This window comes from Delphinus delphis, chromosome 13 (assembly GCF_949987515.2).
Source record: "Delphinus delphis chromosome 13, mDelDel1.2, whole genome shotgun sequence".
In the NCBI taxonomy this organism is placed as follows: domain Eukaryota; kingdom Metazoa; phylum Chordata; class Mammalia; order Artiodactyla; family Delphinidae; genus Delphinus; species Delphinus delphis.
Window position 1 is genome coordinate 30155011 of NC_082695.1, and position 21622 is coordinate 30176632.

Here is a 21622-nt window from a genome sequence, read left to right on the forward strand (position 1 = left end):
TACCTTTTTAAGGAACTGTCAGGCTGTTTTCTGCAGCAGCTACAGCAGGCTCCAATGTCCAACAGTACTTTGTGTTTATGAAAAAAATATTTAGTTTAATGGGAATGGAACTGTGGTAATACTGGGAAAATAACTTATACCATAGCGGGTTTGTTACTGAAAGATTACAGCCAGAAGCTTCAGCCTGAAATAGTTCGTGTTTTCTTCATCAGCACCACTTCTTCGTAAACTCCTCCTTATCAAACACCGGCAGCTTGGGCTGCATCTCAGTCCAGGGATGGAAACGGCCTCTCCCACCTTCCAAGGAGGGGAGAGGGTGGGCGCATTCTGACTGTGGGTAACTGTTTTCCTCACACCCCCTCGCCCACCCATTTTGGCTTTTTTAGCAAAAATGTAGTCGCCTGTTTATTCCAGGATGCCCTTGCAGAGAAACTGCAAGGCCGTTGTGCACTCACAGTGCATCCCAGTCAGATACGTGAGTGGCTGTATGACCCCCCCACCTCACCCCCTCCAATGGGAAACTTTTGCGTGAGTAGTTAGGAAAAGGTGGAGGGTGTGTGAGACACAAGGTCTGGGACAGGCGCCGTCTTGTAAAGGCTTTATTTCTTCTTCATCATCATCTCATACAGACTCCGAGGCACAACCCTCTCTTTCCATTTGGTATCCTCAGGACTTTTTGTAGTGTTTTTCCTTAAACAAGGAAATTTGGAGTAAACACTGTATTGCCTGTTAATCTTTTAACAATAATTTTAAAATGCCATTGCTGTTGTATCATCAGTGTGAGAAGACAACAACAGTACGGTACGAGGGGGTTCACACCGTATCACAGTGGGACAGAGGGCTCACACATAAGCGGGCGACACCACAGCAGCGGTATGTACATGCACCCCAGTGCTTCGAACCCAAAGACGTGCAGGTCGAGAAGAATATGTGGAGTATACAGCAGGTCTGGGCAACCCGGCTGAGGCCTCTCTACCTTTCCAGAATGCTGCCATCTATCCCCTCAAGGGTATAGGAGATCTGCCTTCATGGTTTTTTCATTACAAAAAGTTCACTGAATCAGACAGTCTGAAGCATTTCAAAAATTCTTAAAAAACAAGAACAGAACACTGACAAAATAAAATTAACTTAAAACACTATAATTCAACGTGAAAATAAACCAAACCAAATGTTAACAGTGCAAATTTAACAGTGAGGCAGTCAGTATCGCGCGCGAGGGTGTTCAGAATCTCTTAAAAACTTTTTTTTAAATTTATATCTTATTTACTTTTTTGTTTAATATACTTTCTGTAAAAAAGATGGAGACAAAAATAGTTTTCTGAGCTATGAAAAAAATTAAGTTCTTACAGGCACGTTTACTGTTTCATTCTAGAAACATCTCAGATTCACAGGTTGAACATTCAGCAGCTGTGTTATTTTAAAAAAAAAAAAACATTCTTTGACCTTGGGAAAACCAGATCTCTCCTTTTGGGGTAGAGTTCGGTTGATGATGACGGTGTGGTTATGCAATTACAGTGAATTATTCTAGATAATCCATGCGGGCCTGCATCACAGGTGTGGCTTCTCCCCGGGCGGCCCCTCGTCGCCGAGCTCCTCCAAGGAGGTCAGGTCTCTGGGTGACGGAGCTGGTGAGGCAGTGGGGGAATGTGGGGCCCAACGGGACGGAGGGCGACGGTTTGCTGGTCTCTCGGGCCTGGAGAAGCAGGGTTCTAGGGATGGAGCTAGTGCAGAACAAGGGAGTTCCTTCAAAGCCGAGGAAGAGAAAGACAGGGTTACTCAGACGGACAGGTTCTCTGGGAGGTGATTTCCCCCAGACAAACTTCTCAGTAGACTCAAGTGCAATAGACCAGGGTGCCTGCAACTTCTGAATGCTAAGTTATACATTGCTCACGGAGTATAAGTTAAAAAGGTAAGAATTCAACACGAATGACTAGTGACGACAGTAATGGGAAGATAGCAAATTATGATGAAAACGTGGCATGAGATGGGTGTGTATACGAGGCGCCTTCGGAATTGGGCTGCAGCGAATGGAAGGGGGGAGCCAGAGTCCTGAGTGGTCTGCCTAGTCCTAAGAGGCTGGCCATGAAGGGATCTATGACTCCATCAGGCTGCACCAGCAACGGGGCGCACCTTCAAACCAACTCTGCTACCGTTTATTCCAGGTTGACTGGCACTGTGTTAAACTCCCACCACATGGAGATAATGCTGCAGGCAGAAACTTTCATTTAGGTGGTTTTATCTAATGACTCTTCCTGGCAGCAGCACTTAAAAAGTGGAGCCCGGGCTTCCCTGGTGGTGCAGTGGTTAAGAATCCGCCTGCCAATGCAGCGGACACGGGTTCGTGCCCTGGTCTGGGAAGATCCTACATGCCACAGAGCAACTAAGCCTGTGCGCCACAACTACTGAGCCTGTGCTCCGCAACGAGAGAAGCCACGACAATGAGGAGCCCGCACACCACAAGGAAGACCCAACACAGCTAAAAATAAGAAACAAACAAAAATTTATAAGATTTTAGAAAGTGGAGCCCAAGTGTGCTTGTGCTTCTATGCTACGGGCTCCTGCACCTTCTGAGGACCAGTAACCCTGGGACCAATCACCTACAGTACGTCCTCTCAAGGCTGCTGCTCCTTTTTTGGTATTAGAGACTGTTGAGCTACTTGTCCTTACTCTGCACGCCAGGACAGAGGACACTGACTTGAGATCTGTGGGCACAGAGGTGTGGGCAGCTGTGACCTGAGGAAACGGTGAGTTCTATCCACCCGGACACCCACACAAAAAGAGGCTGAGGTGGGAAACCACTGTGATGAAGAACACAGAACAAGGACCTCAGAGCCACTCAGGAAGTAAGTCGAGGGATATAAAGAGATGTGATGAGCAGAGCGAGGAGCATGTAGTCATCAGAGCGACAAAAGACAGGGAGAAGATGGAGGGCGGGGCAGGAGGGATGGCGGAGCAGAAAAGGAGCATCGACACACACACACACACACACACACACGATGACTCTAACACCCCTGGACCTGCTGGTGGCGCTTCACGTGACTACAGGGAGGCCTCGTCAGCAAAGCACTTACACTAATGGAAACCACGGCAGCCAGAGCCACCTCGCCTGTGAAAACACGTTAGCACTGAAACAGCCAAAATCAAAGGAAACGTCCTCACCTTAGCCCAGCCCAGGGCACGAGGGACGCTGGCTCAAGAGATGTGTGGTTTGTGTTGCGTATGAGTGTGTTCGTTTGTAATATGTGTTGTCTAGCAGTGTGTGGAGGTTGCTGGCATAGGATTTTTGGACACCACTGCACAAGCTGATGCTGAGTGACAAGGGTTTTCTGTTAATTTGTGCCACCTCGTCACTAGCGTCTCTGCACAGAAGAAATGCTGTGTGACTATGAGTTCAAGGGAACAAAGTTCTCTTTAGTATCACAGCAGCACATCTAAGCAAGCAATGCTGTTTTTTCCCAGCACCTCTTCTGGAAATGGCCTCTGGAGCCATTCTTTGTCATTTTTCGTGGGGCATGTGCTTAGTCTTTCTTTGAGAGCCAGTTGTATTTAAGGCCAGTGGATAAGGGGGTGGGTGACTATATCCTTGATCAGAAACAAGGTTGGTATTTTCTCACAAGCTTTGATTCAGGCTCTGAAGGTGATTCTGCAGTTTTGGAGCAGGGATGATTGTGTTTAGTCAATTAACACAAATCTATTGAGCACTTACTACGACCCCTATGGTGACCACTGGGAAGGGCAAGATACATTTGTATTTATTCCCTCTGGTGTGGTTTTTGGAAAAAAAGAAAAGCCTTATGCGTAATGGTCACACCATAGCACATGGCAGTGCACAGCCACCGAAATGTCAGTGAGCAGGCAGGCCTACGGGGAACACGCTCAGCTCAGAGACCCTGCAGGCTGGACAGTTCCCTCGCTGGCCAATGTCCTTTTACCCCTTCGGGAGCATACTGGCTGCAGACTGCACAGGAGATGTCAATAGGATCTCTACTGAGCAGTCAGTACCCCGGGGGGCAAGTGGTCCCGTCCAGGCAGGTGGACCCTGGGCCCGCCCTGAGCTGCATGACAACCTCTCCAGACAGTGTGGAAAGAAGGAAGAAAGCACTTACGGCGTGAGGCAGGCAGGGCTAGAGTCCCCAGGGGGCAGTTAGTAAGACAGTTTGGTTCTGGACAGGACAGACAGACAAAGAAGAGAAAAAGCAAGTAGGTTTGAAAGTACTTTTTAAAAAAGAACAACAGTAAAGGTTTAAAGTCAACAGGCCTGGTGGCAGCCATCTGGAGACGCGAGGTCCTGCAGAAGCGGGCACACAGGCCGGCCCCCGCCTGGCCAGAGCAGGAGGGGCCCTCCCGACAGAACAGCTACAGACCTCTCCCTTCCGCTGGCTATTCTTCTCTTCTTCCCGAGCTGCCCCTTGGCATTGAACATTTCCAACACCCTACGACTGCTGTTTTTGAAACAGAGCCCATTAAACAGCCAGATTGTTTTAGTCACAATGACCAAATGACTGCAGCTCAGACTAAAACTTGCCCTTCGAATTTTCCACTGAGACATTTCCAGATTATCCTCTCTCTTCACACCAGACCTGCTCACAGCTTCTAGAGAGAAAGAATGGTGCTATGTCTTCAAGAGAAACAGAGGAATAAGTAGCTCATGGGGTTAGAGTGAGGGGAGAAAGGGAGTTTCCTACTGTGCCCGTTCCTGGCTAGGGATGACTCCATCATCACCCACGTTTAGATGTCCCACTGAGCGCTCCGGGAAAGATTCTCCCACATGGGCTCAGAGGAGGGTGGGAAATCTGAATTCATCCTGATTTTGAAATGAAAAAAACTACCACAAGTCTAGGGAGGGATGGGAAGGGGTCTTGGGGTCTCCAATGGGCCTAATACAGTAAGTCAGTTCAGGTAAGGAATAATTCCACTGGAGTCTAGAATAAGCCAAATTCCAACAGCAAAGGAAAAAGAGCCCATGACATTTAAACACTGCCCCTGAGAGCTCCATGCCAGTTCTGAACCCCTGACACCGTGCCTGGTCCCCCTTTTAAATCAGCCATCACCTCTTTTGGTAGTAAACACACCGAGCGAGAAGAAAATCTAAACAGACAGACACTTCACAGAGGACCAAAGGGGGCACAGCTTTATATGCATAAAGCCATTTTCACGCCTTGGTTTAATGACCCAATCACAGCACCATTTCCTTTCTAGTCTCATAGATTGCCTGCAGCATTCATTTGTGACTCAAAATGTCTCTAATATAAATGGACACCACAGACAAGCTAGTTAATGCTTGGGACAAAGCTCTCCTTCCAAGAAGGTGTGGCACTCACCTAGCTAGACCCTCTGCAGCAGCAAACCACTTACCTGAGGGGCCCTGAGGGATGGGGTAACAGAAGCCCGCAGAAGACACCATTTGTTACCTGAGAACACAACCTCCTGCTCAGAGCACACAGCTTTATCACAAAGACGTGCACCTCTGGCAGGCGTAGGCCACAGACTGTCAATATTATTAGGTTGAACCATATGGTGTTGCCATTTCTGTAGGCCATTGGCAATTTCACATGGTTTAATCTATTTCAGATTTAAACTCTATATTTTGAGTTAAATGCCTCTTGTTGGGTTCTACTGGGAAGCTGAGCATTCCTTTTCCCACTGTGGGAAATGTGGGGCAGCAGGTGGATCAGGTGACACAGGAAATACACCTCCTCCTCTCCTCACCTGTGCATCTGGGGCTGCAGAGCCTTGGGAGGGAGCCTGTATGTGTCTTTCTCTGACCTTCGCCATCTGCTGTCTGCCCAGCCTGGAGAATGCCTACCGGTGTCTGGATTCCACTGCTGTGGAGGTTTTGCATCTGGGTTCCTGGTGGGTCAGGCCTCACCCCCAGGTCTACACATAAGGGTGTCTGACCAAGGGCTGGGAAACCACCTCCGGCACTGCGTGAACGATAAGGCCAACATCACCACCGTTTTCAACCCCGGCATCATCATCGGGCTCATCCTTGCCGTGGTCCAGTTATACCACATGTGGGTATAATCAGGGCAGAATTCAAGATCGATTTGCAAATAACCTTAAGGGGGGGAGGGATACAATAATAATAATCACATAATAATATGTGACAATGTGGATAATAAGTGTGGTCACAGGTAACATAATAATAGGTGATGTTTAAGGGGATAAGGATAATAATCGCGTTGTATGAAGGCAGGATTTTGACCTTATCTATTCGTCTCACCTGGTCTTACTGCTAAGAGAACGCACGCATACAGAGAGGGTAATGGGATTTGTGAGACGTGAACCCGCTGTCTGCACTGAAGCCAGCGCTGGGATCCAGACACCCTTCCTGTAGGTCCTGACCAGAGGTCTTCTATGTCCACCCTGTCAAAACCCTCTCTCTTCATCACACACACAGCTGGAGCAGAAAGCCTGATGTTGCCCACACACGCTCCCAGGGGACAAACTCATACAGAAGGAGGGGAAATATGAACCCAAATGAAAAGCCCTGATAAACAGACAAGCATGGATCGCTGAGGCCAGTGGAGGACCTGAGTCAATCCCTGAGCTACTTAGGAAAACCATCTCATGGTCCTCAGAGGATCACTGACGGCAATAAAACCAAGTTCTCTTTTAAGAAGCAGCTCAGGGTTTGCGTTCCTGCTTGTTCCATCCTCCCCTGAACCTCCTGAACTCACATAACCTGGTACAGCCCCAGGGTCAGCTGTGCTGACCCTGAAAGGGACGAGCCGCAGGGGGAGGGGGTGGGATACTCGGCCTCGGCCTCCTTTACCTCGATGGACCCTGGCTCGGCTCTGACCGTCATTTCTCCCATGGGGCCGTTGCTGCTGAGACTGGGGGTGCCGTGGGCGGCCTGCCTCTGCTCCTCCTTTAAGGCGTGTTCCAACAGCTTCCGGTGGAGGATCCGGGCGACGTTCTCGGTGAGCGTGTAGCCGGGGGGAGCAGACAGGTCCTGCCTCGCAGGTGTGCCCTCTCCCCCTTCCTCCCTGCACGTCTCGGAGCCACCCCCGACCGGGCTGGGTGACCGGCCTCGGGAGCTGGGGCTCGTGTCCTGGCCCGGGCCCAGCTCTGGCGGGGGCTCTGCCGAACGAGACCGACTGGCGGCCCGCACCCCCTTCTGGAAGGGGTCCTGCACCATAGGGCTGTGGTCGATGATGCTGAAGAGGCTGGAGAGGCCGTCGTTGATGGCGGTGTGCACGGGGCTCTCCCGAGTGGTGGTAGAACGGGCCCAGGCTGACTCGCCGCAGCCCTTCGGGGCCAGCCCCGGGGAGGTCCTGCTGCTTGGCTGGTCCACTCTGGGGAGGGGCTTCCTCTGCAGCTTGGGAGACCCGTACTTGGGGGAGCAGCATGTGCGTTCAAACTTGGCCTGCACCTTCTCGATGGCGGGGGCCAGCTGCCTGTTCCTGAGGCCGCGGGAGGGGGAGGACACGGGCGTGGTGCCACCCCCTGCCTTGGGTGTGAGACACTTGTGGGGGCTGCTGGTGACGGCGCCGCCCCGCAGGGCTTCGGTCTGCAGGCCGATGCTGATGGTCTGGATGGTCTGCGTCCCTGCTGTCCGGGACCCATTGGTCTGGCAGGCCGTGTCCTTGACCAGAGGCTCCCTGGGGCTGGAGCAGGCAGCGCTGACGGAGAAGGCCACCTCCTTCATGTCATCACTCAGGTTCTTGGACATCTCCAGGCTGTGCAGCGGGGAGGAGAAACCGAGGGTGCTGTCGAGGGGCCAGAGCCCACCCTCCGTGTAGTCTCGGGGGTGCTTGGAGGGGGCACAGGGCCACCTAACAATGTGTTCAGAACAGCCCCCCTTGGTGTCCCCCGGGCCCCCTCGGGCCCTGCCCTCACCGCCTGCCACCACGGTGCCATCCAGCCTCCGCACGGCGGGCGGGCTGTGCAGCATCCTCACCCCGGCCTGCTCGGCGCAGACAAGGCTCCGCGGGAGCTGCTTCTGGCAGTGCTCCGGGCTGGTCACGGTGTCCGTGGTCAGGGTGATGCTCGTGGTGAGGTACCAGGAGGAGTCGGAGAAAGGGTCGGTGCTGGCCTCGGGCCTCGCCCGACCCGCCTCGGTCCTGTCCGCCCAGGGGTCTGGGGGCCTGTCGTCCCAGCTCTTGCTGTTGAACTCCTCGATGTACTTGAGGTCATCTGGGGAGAGGGGTGGGGTGATGTCCTCCTTGCTGCTGGTGGCGGGCAGGCCCTTCTCTGGCAGGAAGGGAGAGCCATCCATCAGGCGCTGGAACTCAGACATGGATGAGACGGACACGGCCCTGGGGAAGGGGAGAGGAGAGGTGTCAGCTGCCACTGGCTAGGGAGCCACGGCCCTGGAACCCCGGACCCAGCACAGCCTGTGTCCTGCCCACACGCACAGTGCCTGTGTCTCCTCCTGAAGGGTCAGGACACGTCCCAGCTGCCTGATGTTTTCCACTCTTGGGCTGACCCTCTGGTGTCCAACAGGCTTTTATGGCTCTGGAATTGCTGCAGGAGCCTTGTATTGGTCAGAATTTACTACAGCCGACCCTCAAAACCGTGGGAGAGGTGGGGCTCCGGGGCAGTCAGAGCTAAGCTCTAACCCTGCTCTGCAGTATTCTAGTTCAGTGCGTGGATGCTCCACAGGAAGAAGGGGAGCCTGGCTGTGGCCTGGCCTCTCCACGTACTTGATGGGCACCTTCAATGTCGAAGCTGCGGGAGCTTCCCGAGTTCCCGGCATTAGAGCAGGCGCGCATCCCACAGACGTGAACACACCACAGTCCCAATCCAAACGAGAAACTGGAGCGGCGGGGAGGGAGAGACGCCACCACAAAGCAACGGTGACCTGAAGCCTTCTCCGCCCATGGACCTCATCCTCTATTGGCTTAAAGCACTAACAGTCTCCCAAGGCCAACAGAAGATGTGGAGGAGAGGAGGGGCAGTGGAAGGTGTGATCAGGCTGGCGAGTGATTTCAACACCGTTTCAAACAGAAATCCCCTCTGGCCCTGCCCAGACCCACCCACAGGCTCAGTCCTCCCCTTCCCTCTCTACTCAATTTAAACAAATTTGCTTATATGTGCCTTTTCAGACATGTCCCGCCATACATGTATGGGTTACTAGAATCAGATTAAATTAGAAGAAAGGGTTTCCATGGACTTTTCAAAAACCATTTAACACAATCACCTCCTTATATACACAACTCTAATCACACAGCTCTTACTGTGACACTGACACACACGTGAACGCAGCATAGCACTGGCCTTTTTGTTGCTAATAATTTAAGATGCCGTATTTATGAAATTAATAATAAAGCAACTACTTATCCAGAAGTTTTACTCTAAGTCATTTTTGAAGAGTGTCACAGTACACTGCAGTGACAAGATAGAATTTTAAGACCAGGAGGTTTTTTTAAATTTTTCGTTGCATTGGGTCTTTGTTGCTGCGTGCGGGCTTTCTCTAGTTTCAGTGAGCAGGGGCTTCTCATTTCAGTGGCTTCTCTTGTTGCAGAGCACGGGCTCAGTAGTTGTGGCTCGAGGGCTCTAGAGCACAGGCTCAGTAGTTGTGGCGCACAGGCTTAGTTGCTCCACGGCATGTGGGATCTTCCCGGACCAGGGCTCAAACCCGTGTCCCCTGCATTGGCAGGCAGATTCCTAACCACTGTGCCACCAGGGAAGCCCAAGACCAGGAGGTTTTTACTGCAGTAGTCTACTATCATTTCATCAATCTTACTTACCTTTGAAGATTTCCCTTGTGATTTTCTTCTTCCTATAAAGAAGAAGGAAGTTTATCTGAATTGGTTAACATTGGCTGGCCTTCAGGGTGCTAAGTGATTTGTTTTTTTCTTAGGACAATACCATTTAAAACGTACATGGGAGCCAAGTTTGGGCCAAGAGTGCCTCTGCCTCTCAGCCCTTTGAAGTACAATAATGACACCAGAATCCAGGGGTGATGAGGGGTTAGAGCCTCTGCGTCCAGGGAGGGCCCACGTGAAGGAGAAAAATTGTCTATAAACATTGTCACAAAGTGGCTCTCCCGTGCTCCTCAAAGGGCATCACTAAGCACGTGAGCTTCAAAGCTGCCTCGTTAACGACTGAATGTGTGTGAGTGTGTGAGAGTGTGTGTGTGTGTGTGTGTGTGTGTGTGTGTGAGAGAGAGAGAGAGAGAGAGAGAGAGAGAGAGAACAAACACAAGAGAGGAGAGGGAGAACGGGGAGGAGGAGATGGAGGAGAAGAAGGAAGGGAAGACAAGGGTGAGAGCAAGTTAGGGGAGAGACGTCTCTTGGCCTCAGCCTGTCTATAGAAGTCGGTGTGAGAGGTATAGACTACTACGTATAAAATAAATAAGCTACAAGGATGTATTGTACAGCACAGGGAATACTGCCAATATTTTATAATAACTAAAGGGAGCATAACCTTTAAAAATTGTGAATCACTGTTGTACACCTGCAGCTTACATTGCACACCAACTGTACTGCAATAAAAAATGCAAAAAAGTCGGTGTGACATCCGTAGAGGGCTCTTTGTTTTAGATATCGCCCTTGGGAATCAGGGAAGGTAAGTGACCTCTGCTAAAGAAGAGAACATGCACACACGGTCCTCCTGAGGACACCCCCGTGCGGACCAGTCCTGAGGGGAGCGAGGCCCAGTGAGCCCTGGAGGTACTGCGACTGAGTCCTGGCACAGCAAACCACCTGAGCGTCCCCCAGGGAGCCCTCCCGTGGGATCTGGCCACTGCTTTGAAGATGGCATAGGAGACGATGCCACTAGGTCCCCGGGGTGGCATGCTGGCGCTGTCACCTCTGCTGGGTACAGGTGCTGAGGAGAAGGCACTTGACCTCGCCGACCTGTGACTGAGGGTGATCCCCCACTTCAACATCCCTGCCTGACGGGTACCCCGTCTGCTGAGCGTGTCAAATGACAGGTGCAGCCACTGTGAGATTGGCTCACAGGTATGATTCCTAAAATCAATCTTTAAATCCCAGTTTTTAGAAAGTCATAACCAAAAAAACCCAGTGCTGTGCCGCGGAGATTTCTGCACAGAGCTAAGCTCTTCTATTTGCTAATCTAATTACATAGGTTTCTAGCGTTGGATTTTTTTCCCTTTGCACAGATAAGGTATTTACTGTATGTCATTGGTTAGTGACATTTGTTACTTTCTTTAAAGCAGATTTTTTCCTGTTATTAATGTTTTCTGGAATCAGAAGGCCGTACTATGACTTTAAGAAAACTTGCGGCTCTACACTTCCCAGGATGATCTATTGGGTTTGCCAGAAAGTTCGTTTGGTTAATGAATATGTCGTTAAATAAAATTCTTGCTGAAAATGAAAAATGTCTTTTATTTTTACTTAAAACTGATCGAGCTTTTTGGTCACCCCAATACTTCCTCTTGTGTTTCATTGGACACTCCCATTCCTGAGACTCCCATTCACACAGGACCCAAGCCCTGAATTTCTGAGCCTGAGACAAGCAGCTAAGTGAAGCAGGGAGCCTGGGGTCAGGACCACCAAGCAAAGCTCCTGCATCAAGAAGCGTTCGTTTTTTACTGACCCCAGAGGCTGTGATATGCAAAACCAGGGGCCTGCCAGCCACTCGGGCGGCTTCCCAAGCCCCTGCCCTCGGTCCTGCCGCAGGTAACTAGACCCCAAACCCAGGCTGACCTCGGGGAAGCAGTTCCTGAACTCCCTCTCGGGCTTGCGGTCTGGAGGCTCCTCTGGCTCGTCGTCCAAGGACAGGGCATCCAGGTAGAGGTTCTCCCGGGCCGAGCACCTGTCCGATTCCTTCAGCTTGGACAGCGGCTGGTCCTCAAACGTGCTGGAGTCAGTGTCCATGCAGGGCCACGTCCCCGTGGGGTGCGGTGCCCAGGGGCTCCCCGTGTGGGCGCAGGGGTGGACATCGCCTTCCTTTTGATCACAGAGGAAACTGCCACCTCTCCGGGGACTGTTCACTTTCTGCAACTTGAGGGTTTTAAAAATGAAAACAGTCAGCCTCATTTTTCTGTCTGTTGCTCCCTAAGGTCGTGGTTTCTCCACAATTTGGAATTAACATATGGTCTATCTGAAAGATGGTGAGAAGTCTACGTTCTTAAAGTTCTGACCTTAATTTCAAAAATAACACATCACAAATGCTTTTTGAAAAGAAAAATCACAATTTTATATGGACTAGAAAAATCTGCATTAACCACACGCAAGCCAGCTCCTTCTGATGAGAATATGTTATTGCATGTAACTGAGTACTGTGCTCACAGGAAATTACACATGGATTTTTTTAATCTAACATTACCAAACGACACATTTAGAACTCCCTTTCGGTAATTACCTTCAGAATGTGAGGCACACTCAGTGGAAAGCCATCAGTGATAGCAAACTTCTGAGGGTGAATTCGATTTTCCTAACTAGCAGAGTTTCTGAATAACAACAGAGCATGGTCTCCAAATTATTTGAAATGGGTCCTACATAAATCCCGAGTGATCACCTGGGTTACAACCATTGGGTGTCGAAAACATCTGACACTTGGCTTGAGAGGATTAAAATTTAGCTACAGAGGTAATTAAAGATCTGGTATGACTAGAAAAAGAAACAAAAACATGAGCCACGTAGTTTGGAGTCATACTTTTCTCTGACTTGGTAAATGCAAGCAGCAGCAGCAGCAGCAGGGAAACCTCAGGAGACCTGCAACCAGTGTGTGTGGCTGGTCATCTCAGCTCAGTGTCCCTACCTGTAACAGGGGTGCCCCTCTCTCTGGGGCTGTGGGAGGGCTGCAGGCCGGGCCCAGCGTAAAGCTCGCTGTTCGTCAGCAGGACCACCACCGACCCCCCTTGAGGCCTGCGTGATTCCTTGGGCCTGGGTGCACTGATAAACAAACGCCTCATGTCCTCACAGCAGGGGGCCCTTCAGGAGGAGCCGCGTGGAACCACAGGGACAGGCAGAGACACGCGTGCCTGCAGTGCCCTCTCCATGGAGGAGCCCTGAGGGGCTGCCCTGGACCCTCCCGAGCTCCGCTCCAAAACAGGCAGAAAGCACCTTTGACAGGTCGGCTCACACACTCCACGCCCTGGCTGCTCTTTGGACTTGAACTCAAGGGCAGGGGCGGCAGAAGTGGTGCTGAGACGGTGCCCAGAGGCTTTGACCCTCCCTTGGAAGCACATTTATTTACCCTTTAACAAGGCATCTCCTGTCCTAACCTCCTGTCCTAACTCAAGCCTTCATCAGCAAGCTGGATAAGTGTGGCCTGTGTGTCATAGGGAACAAAGCCATGAGGAGTCATGGGGACTTTTACTCATTTCTAGCAATTTCTGAGGCGGTGGAACCAGCCTCAGGGTATTATCTTCATTTTAGGAGAAAGATGGCGATTCAAGCAGCTGCAGCTTAAATGTTAGAGTTTGAGGCAGAATCCCAGTTGAATTAGGGAACAAGCAAGTCACCGGGGCTTTCAGCTCAGCCCCCTCTGCTCTCTACCCCCTCCCCAGTGACATAGCTCTCAAAGATGCTAAATGCTTTCTTTTTTAAAAAAATGAAAAGGAAAGTTTCTTATTATGTTCATCTAATGCATGTCAGTGTAATTTAGTTTCAACATATGATCATCTCCAAGCTATTTCGGGCACAGAATTAAAATGCGAGAATCCCATCTGAAGCTGTAAATGTGCACGGAGGGTGTGTGTGAAGAGCGGGGAGAGTGACTACAGGGGAGAGCTATGATCCAGCACATTCTCACTCAGCAAAGTGGGGCTTCAAAAATAAACCTGGGCAGCCAGGAGCAATGTGCGCTAAAGCTGTAAGTGTTAGTTAGGTTCCCTAAAAATGAGCTGGAGTGGTTTCAGCGGGAGGTTTCTGCGGCCAAGATGCCTCTGCAGTGCTGTCATAGAATAAATGGTCCCTACAAGGATAGGGTTTCCTAGGAGAGTCATTTCAAACCAGGCATCAGCACCTACTGTACTTAGAGTCCTGCAGTAGAACAACTTACAAAGCAAACACCAAATTTACAAGGTTTGCAGGCAACAGTAAACCCTTGAGAATGTCACTTTACCTGAATTGCTCACAAGAAGAAAGGTTACTTTGTACACAGGTTTTAAAAGAACAGCCTTTCATGCTGCAGAGGTAACTGATTTAAGGAAGTCACTGGAAGAAGAATGACCTGGGAGCTTTCATTTAGTTCTTTACCACAGCCAACTCCTCACGCCTCTGCAGGCTAACAGACTGAACAATTCGGAGGAGAAAGTAGTGTAACTCCAGGAAAGTTAACTCTCACGCATCAGATCCGGGTTGAGACAGATGCTGATAAGATGGTGTGTGTTACATGACCTTAACCACATTCCCACAGTCATTCGTCATATCAGATGCCTCACATGGCACAGAAATTATGTAGGAATTCAACACCACCGGGCAAGTACGAAGCATGTGTTCTCAAAGTGGAAAATGGATTTAGTGTTACTTCTTTGGCCATCTGTATTAGGTCATCACAGACAAGGTTACACGGCCCACCGCATAGATATCGAGGGGCATACGTTATGAAGAATGTTTGTCTACGTGTCTTGTTGTAGATGTCTGCACATCTACGGAATGTGCAGCTAAAAGTTAAATGAATAAACAACTCAGTAACTGATTAAAAAAAATCTACACACACTACACTTCAGCCGATTTCCTCTTTTACAGAGAATACCTGCTTTTCCTCATTTTCAGGATTGGGTACTGTGATTTTTTAAATGTCAATTATTTGTGGGGGGGAAGGCTGGATTTATTTTTGAAAGCCACAGTTGCATATCTGAAGCATCAACTAACCCTCTTCTAAAAACAGCAATGAAATCATTGTACAAAGCCTGCGGGATCCACCACACAGATTTCAGGAACAGATGAATGAACGCCCCAGAACCCACGTGTCTTGAGTCCATTTTGCTCAAAGATGTTAACCTTGATGACTGAGGTTCTGAGGCTGTCATTGTGGTAGGGCCATGGCAGTAGTGACAGTCTGGAAGTGGAGTTCAGCCCCTGCCCACTCATCTTTCCAAAGATAGTCTTAAAATGGGGTGGCTGTTCATCCCTAGGGCATTAACTCTTCGAACCTTAAATGTCACGGGATGTCTTACTAATTTTTCCTTTACTAGAAATTCCTCATTTCTCAAGGTAAAATGAAGCCCTTAAAAGACTTGCTTAACTTACATCCAACGTGTGACTTCCAAAATGAAGCCATGATGAGACCAACAAGCCTACAGCTCACGGGCAAAGGGGTGATGACGATGGCCTTGCTGGGGTGCGGGAGGGACAGTGTGTACGGTCCTGGAGGGATGGCCAGGAGGGACCCTCCCTGATAACGAGGTACCTGGAGGAGCCAGGATACTGGTTAACGAACAACGGATGAATCCGTGACCACTTTGTAAGGGTATGTGCTGCATCTGCCCCTACGATTCCCACCCGACAGCTGATCCTCTGCATAGAGCACAGGCACACAGGGGATTTAAGACAGAAGATTCTTCTCAGGTGCCACATTTCTAGGCCGAACAGGAAGTGGCCAACTTTCCTTCGATAGAATTTGGGGAATTTTGAAATGAGCCATATCATCTACCAGTCTGGTGACTCAGCTGTGTGAGTAACCAAACCCAGGAAGGATGTCGGGCCTCTTTATCTGCAGTGCACTTCTGCTCAGAGGTTTCAGAGCCAAAGATTCCTGGTCCTTTTCAGTTCTCTCTCCCTCGCCCCCTCCCATCTCAGCAGTGAGCAGAAACGGACCTTTGCCACTGCACCTGCAGAACACAGGGCCCATGTCTAGGGATAATACAGCACATTTTCCAAAAGGCAGCATGGATACTTGGAATAATGAAGTTATTTTTCCTGCATTCAGTTTATTGATTAATACATTTCCTTGAGGCCTCCTGAATTTATAAGTGTGACAGGCTGAACTACAGTGCATGCTATGTAAAAATCCAGCCAGGGTAGAATCCCAGTCCTTCATCAGTTTCATGTGAAAATTTAATTTGTGCCCTACTCAGGCAGGACTGCAGCTACACAAACTGTCCTAAGGCTGACGCAAGGCAGGGAGTGATTATCTCTAGAACAACAACTCCCCCTTTCCCACAGAACTCATCTACATTTTTCAGTGTTTGTTTAGCTGAAGATGATGAACGATCAGTCACTTCCCCAACTGTGTCCTGTCTAATCACAGCTCCACTAGATCCACAGCAGGTGCAAACAGCCTGACTTCCTGCTGACTTCAGCAGTTTCTTTACTAACGGACAACAATTCCATTCAGGCTGGAGCAGTCACCATGACCACATCTTTAGTGGCAGACTTAAAAGCTAGTTTGCTTTTTGGTAGAAATCACTTCCTAAGGCCTGAAATAATCTCATCTTTCAAGTTTCGTCTTTAAACACCTTTAAAAAGTTACCCCCCAACCGTACACACACAGGGAAGTTACCCACAGACTTTCCGATGAAAAGGTCTGTGTCATGGGAGGGCTGAGCCTAGGTCTCCAACACCAGAACTCCTAGGATTTCTTCCTCTTCCTCTGGAAGCCCCTACATCAGCCTGATGCAGCAGAGACCTCCGAGTTGTCTGATTTTCCCCTTCTGAGTGCTCTGATTTCCAGGTCAGGCGTCTCCGCCTCCTCCCCTGGGGCATCCTCACCTGTTCGATTCTCCACAGGAGCTCCTTCTCCTGCCGCCCCCACTCCTGCCGCTCCCGGTCCAGGCGGTCGAGAAGCTCTACCTTCTCTCGGTTCCAGTTCTTCTCGCTGTGGTGGATCTGCCATCGCAGGTCCATGACCAGCCCATGACTGTCAGCCAGGAGCTTCTGCTGTGCCTCCCTCTCCTTCGTGAACACCCCTTTGCTGTCAGCAGAGGAGCCCAGGTCTCCCAAGCTTTTCTCCGTCTTCGCTTCCAGCTGTCAAGGAGAACAGACTTAGGAACTTAGTCCCTGACAGTCTCGCGTTAGTAGGTGAAGAAAATCTCAGCACGTTCATGTATTATCCCTGGAAACATGTTTAAACCAAGATCTAACCAATCTTATGGAGGAAGCACTTTTCATCTTTAAAGTCATAATTAAAAACATCTGACATGGGAGAATATGTGTAAACAGAGCAACTGACAAAGGATTAATCTCCAAAATATACAAGCAGCTAATGCAGCTCAGTATCAAAAAAACAAACAACCCAGTCCCAAAATGGGTAGAAGACCTAAATAGACATTTCTCCAAAGAAGATATACAGATTGCCAACAAACACGTGAAAGGATGCTCAACATCACTAATCATTAGAGAAATGCAAATCAAAACTACAGTGAGGTATCACCTCACACCAGTCAGAATGGCCATCATCAAAAAATCTACAAACAGTAAATGCTGGAATGGGTGTGGAGAAAAGGGAACCCTCTTGTACTGTTGGTGGGAGTGTAAATTGATACAGCCGCTATGGAGAACAGTATCCAGGTTCCTTAAAAAACTAAAATTAGAACTACCATATGACCCAGCAATCCCACTACTGGGCATATACCCTGAAAAAACCATAATTTAAAAAGAGGCATGGGGGCTTCCCTGGTGGCGCAGTGGTTGGGAGTCCGCCTGCCGATGCAGGGGACACAGGTTCGTGCCCCGGTCCGGGAGGATCCCACGTGCAGCGGAGCGGCTGGGCCCGTGAGCCATGGCCACTGAGCCTGCGCGTCTGCAGCCTGTGCTCCGCAACGGGAGAGGCCACAACAGTGAGAGGCCCGCGTACCGCCCCCCCCCCCCCCACAAAAAAAAGCGTGTACCACAATGTTCATTGCAGCACTATTTACAATAGCCAGGACATGGAAGCAACCTAAGTGTCCATCGACAGATGAATGGATAAAGAAGATGTGGCACATATATACAATGGAATATTAGCCATAAAAAGAAACGAAATTGAACTATTTGTAGTGAGGTGGATGGACCCAGAGTCTGTCATACATACAGAGTGAAGTAAGTCAGAAAGAGAAAAACAAATACCGTATGCTAACACATATATATGGAATCTTTAAAAAAAAAAAAGTGGTTCTGATGAACATAGAGGCAGGACAGGAATAAAGATGCAGACGCAGAGAATGGACTTGAGGACACAGGGAGGGGGAAGGGTAAGCTGGGATGAAGTGAGAAAGTAGCATTGACATATATACACTACCAAATGCAAAATAGCTAGCTAGTGGGAAGCAGCTGCATAGTACAAGGATCTCCAGCTCAGTGCTTTCTGACCATCTAGGGGGTGGGAGGGAGACACAAGAGGGAGGGGATATGGGGATATACGTATACATATAGCTGATTCACTTTGTTGTACAGCAGAAACAACATTGTAAAGTAATTATACTCCAATAAAGACGTTAAAAAAAAAAATCTGACAGAGTCACACAGAAGGTGAAGCAGTGAATCCACCCAGCTTCCCAGAGTCTGCTTCTTACTCTCCCTTCCCAACTGTGAGTCACCACATCTCTTGCCTGTCCTGCTGTACAAGTCCTTGCAGGCAGGCACGTGTCTGTCCCTACATCCTTAGCCCCCATGTGGAACCTGGTGATGGGAGAGGGATGTAACCTGGCAGTCTATAATAACACCCAGGAGATTAAAGACCAAAAACTAACAAGCAAAAGAACTCCCATCTAGACATCACATGCAAACTACTGAAAACCAAAGAGGAAACTTTGGAGGCAGACAGAGAAAAAAAATAAACCACAAATGGAGGTGCGCAGACGAGAATGACAGCAGACCTGTCCTCGGAAAGTATGTAAGTCAGGGGGGAAAATGGAGTGACATCTTGAAAGGGCTGGAGGGGGAAAATGTCAACCTCAACAGAATTCTGTACTTAGCAACAGCATCTTTCAAAAATGATGGAAGAAAAATGCTTTTTCAACAAATGAAAACTTTAAAGCAGGCTTACATTTCAAGAAATGATAGAGGAAATTTTCAGGCACAAGGAATATGATATCAACAAACACTTTGACCTGCACAAAAAATGAACACTGGAAATGACCTAAATACAAATATAACTCATTTCCTCCTGTTTTTAACTGCTTTAGAATACTACTGAGTGTCTGAAGTAAAAATAGTTGCATTGTGTTTTGTCTTTACAGAATGTGTAGAAGTAAACTGACAACAGCACAGAGGACAGGAGGAGGGAATTGGGGGTGTACTGTTGTTGGTGAATGTGATAAATTTTAGTGAAAGATTCATGAACATAAAGATGAATCCTTTTGCCTATTCTAGTTCAGCAGATCCCCGAAGTCTACCCATGGACCCATGTTAATCCATTCAATTCTAATGGTTTCTAATCCATTCCCTACCTCGATACCAGAATTACTTCTTAAAAACGCAAGTCAAAATGCTTTACTCGCATGATAAAATCAGGATTAATGTTTCAGTTCTTCGGCTGTTCTGCTTCCCACTCGTATGTGACAAGGTGCAGCTCCTCCGGTGTGCCATGCTCCTTTCTTCATGATGTCCCTTTTTTGTCCAAAGACTGTTTCTCTCCTTTTCCATGTGCCCACTCCTGTTCATCCTCCGAGATTCACTATAAGCAGGGCTTTCACAAACAACCCTTCCCTGAACCCTCAAGCCGAGGTGTGTGCCCTGCATGCCCCCCCATCCCTGAGAGCCTGTGTACAGGCCTGGCGGGGCACTTGCCACACTAGTACTAACTGTGGCCCTTGTCTGGTCTCCCACTGCACTGAGAAGCCTTTCAAGATCTGTCTTATTTGTTGGGGGATCCTGGCAGTTAGAGCAAGGTCTGACCTAGGAGTCAATTGAAGGAATCGCAGGTTTGGGAACTGACACAAGATGGCCTCCACTGAGGGAAAATACTTCACTTTCGGTAGAATTCAACTGTTGTGCATTTAAGTAGAAAAGGATAAAGATGAGTGAACTAGCATCAGCCCACATCCATCATTCCCCGGGCTCCAAATGTCTGAGAAACTGGCTCACATCAAAGATTATGCCTCCTCTTTTTAGCTACGCTTACATCTCTGAAAATATTTAGATTTTTCCACTATAAACATAGTTTCAAGTAAGTTTAAAGGCAGCTCATCAGAACGTCCTTACTCATTTCATATCCACTGCCAGCTCTTCAGGCTGTGAACTAAGATAAACAGAAAATCTAGTAAGAACCTCCTACCCAGCAGTAGGCAGGAGTCATAACTGGGTTAGCGGCTGCACCCCTTGCCCAGCCTGGCCTGGTGCTTTGGTCCAGCTATGCTTTGCTGCTTCGCCTGTGCTCCCCCCAGGGATGTGAGCCGGACACTTCTGCTCCCTTGGACCAGGCAGCAGTGCCCGTGAACTTGTGGGTACCACAGGAGCTGTCTTCTTTTGACAGGACAGGCCCTTTAATCTTTTATCAAGGCCATTTAGGAGATGTCTTCTTTCCAGGCACGTTTTTTCTTTCATGACTGAGCCAATTCATATAAAGTTTTGATTACTTTATGGTTTGCCTCAAAACAGGGCCTAGAAAATAGATTATCAAAGACGTGCAGACCTTTCCTCCCTTATCGTGATCAAGGGGCTGGAAGAAACCTGGAGAAGCAATCTGAGCGAGCAGACCCTACATGGGAAGTGACACCGCTTTCAAAGACTTCCAGGGAGAAAGCACTTAGAAAACAGCGTTCCTGGCTCAGCCCGATCTTAACGACCAGGGCTGGGGTCTCAAACTCCGAGAGGCTCTGCTCTCTTGTGGGCGGTGGAGGCAGTAACCTGCTCTCAGCTCCAGTTGCACTAAAGGCTCTGTGATCTGAGGCGACACGCTTTCTCTGGGCCTCGGGCTCCTTCCATGTAAATAAGGACACCGAAATTGATCAGACTTCCAGGGCTTACGTAGTGGAGGTAGGTCTACAAGCTTTTTCTGGTATTGGGAGAAATCTGACGGAAAGCATTCATTTCCTTTTTTCAGAGGTAACTAAACCACAATCTGCTTTTTCTTTGCCCCTGTCTGAATTCTGTCAGTGCACTCTGGTCACGTTTTTCACCCTGGCCATGCTTCAGTGGCACTAAAGACAGCCTTGCTCCCTTCTCGCCACCTCTTCACCAACACTTGATATTTCTAGTTTTCCTGATAAGAACCATTCCAGCAGGTGTGAGGTGACAGCTCATTGTGGTTTTGATTTGCATTTCCCTGATGATTAATAACGTAGAACATGTTTTCATGTATCTTGTTACCTGAAGAAAACGAAAACACTAATGCAAAAAGATATCCCCCATGTTCATAGCAGCACTATTTACAACAGCCGAGAAATAATGCATAACGTAAGTGTTCATCGACAGATGAATAGATAAAGAAGATGTGGTACTTTTGTATAATGGAATACTACTCAACCATGAAAAAGAATGAAATAATGCCATTTGCAGCAACATGGATGGACCCCAAAGGCATTATGCTAAGTGAAATAAGTTAGACAAAGATAAATACTGTATGATTTCTGGTATATGTGGACTCTATAAATATTATAAATGAAGCCAAGCTCAGAGATGCATGGAACAGATTGGGGGTTGCCAGGGGAAGAGGGCAGGGAATGGGTGAATGCTTTTTGCTTTTAAATAAATTTAATAATAATAAAAAGAGACAACCTTGTTCTACACAGAATGGGAAAATAAACGCTACTTTTGAAATGCTGCTGGGTTGGGGCAGTGTTCTAGATCTGGGAGAGGTAATAGTAGGGAAAAGACAGCACTGTGGGAAGGCGGGGACT

General features: G+C 48.8%; 1 protein-coding gene across 2 annotated transcripts in view; it reads right to left on the reverse strand.

Annotated features, from left to right (window-relative positions):
• Window positions 1-106: 106 nt before the first annotated feature.
• Window positions 107-21622, reverse strand: part of MTCL1 (microtubule crosslinking factor 1) — a 123647-nt gene continuing 102131 nt past the window's right edge. For both annotated transcript variants that reach the window (XM_060028685.1, XM_060028684.1), the window contains 5 exons: window positions 16575-16829; window positions 11619-11915; window positions 9696-9727; window positions 6776-8261; window positions 107-1743 (listed from right to left, as the gene is read on the reverse strand). In XM_060028685.1, the coding sequence (XP_059884668.1) occupies window positions 1549-1743; window positions 6776-8261; window positions 9696-9727; window positions 11619-11915; window positions 16575-16829 (2265 nt within the window). In that variant the 3' untranslated portion in view covers window positions 107-1548. The remainder of the gene's footprint in view (window positions 1744-6775; window positions 8262-9695; window positions 9728-11618; window positions 11916-16574; window positions 16830-21622) is intronic.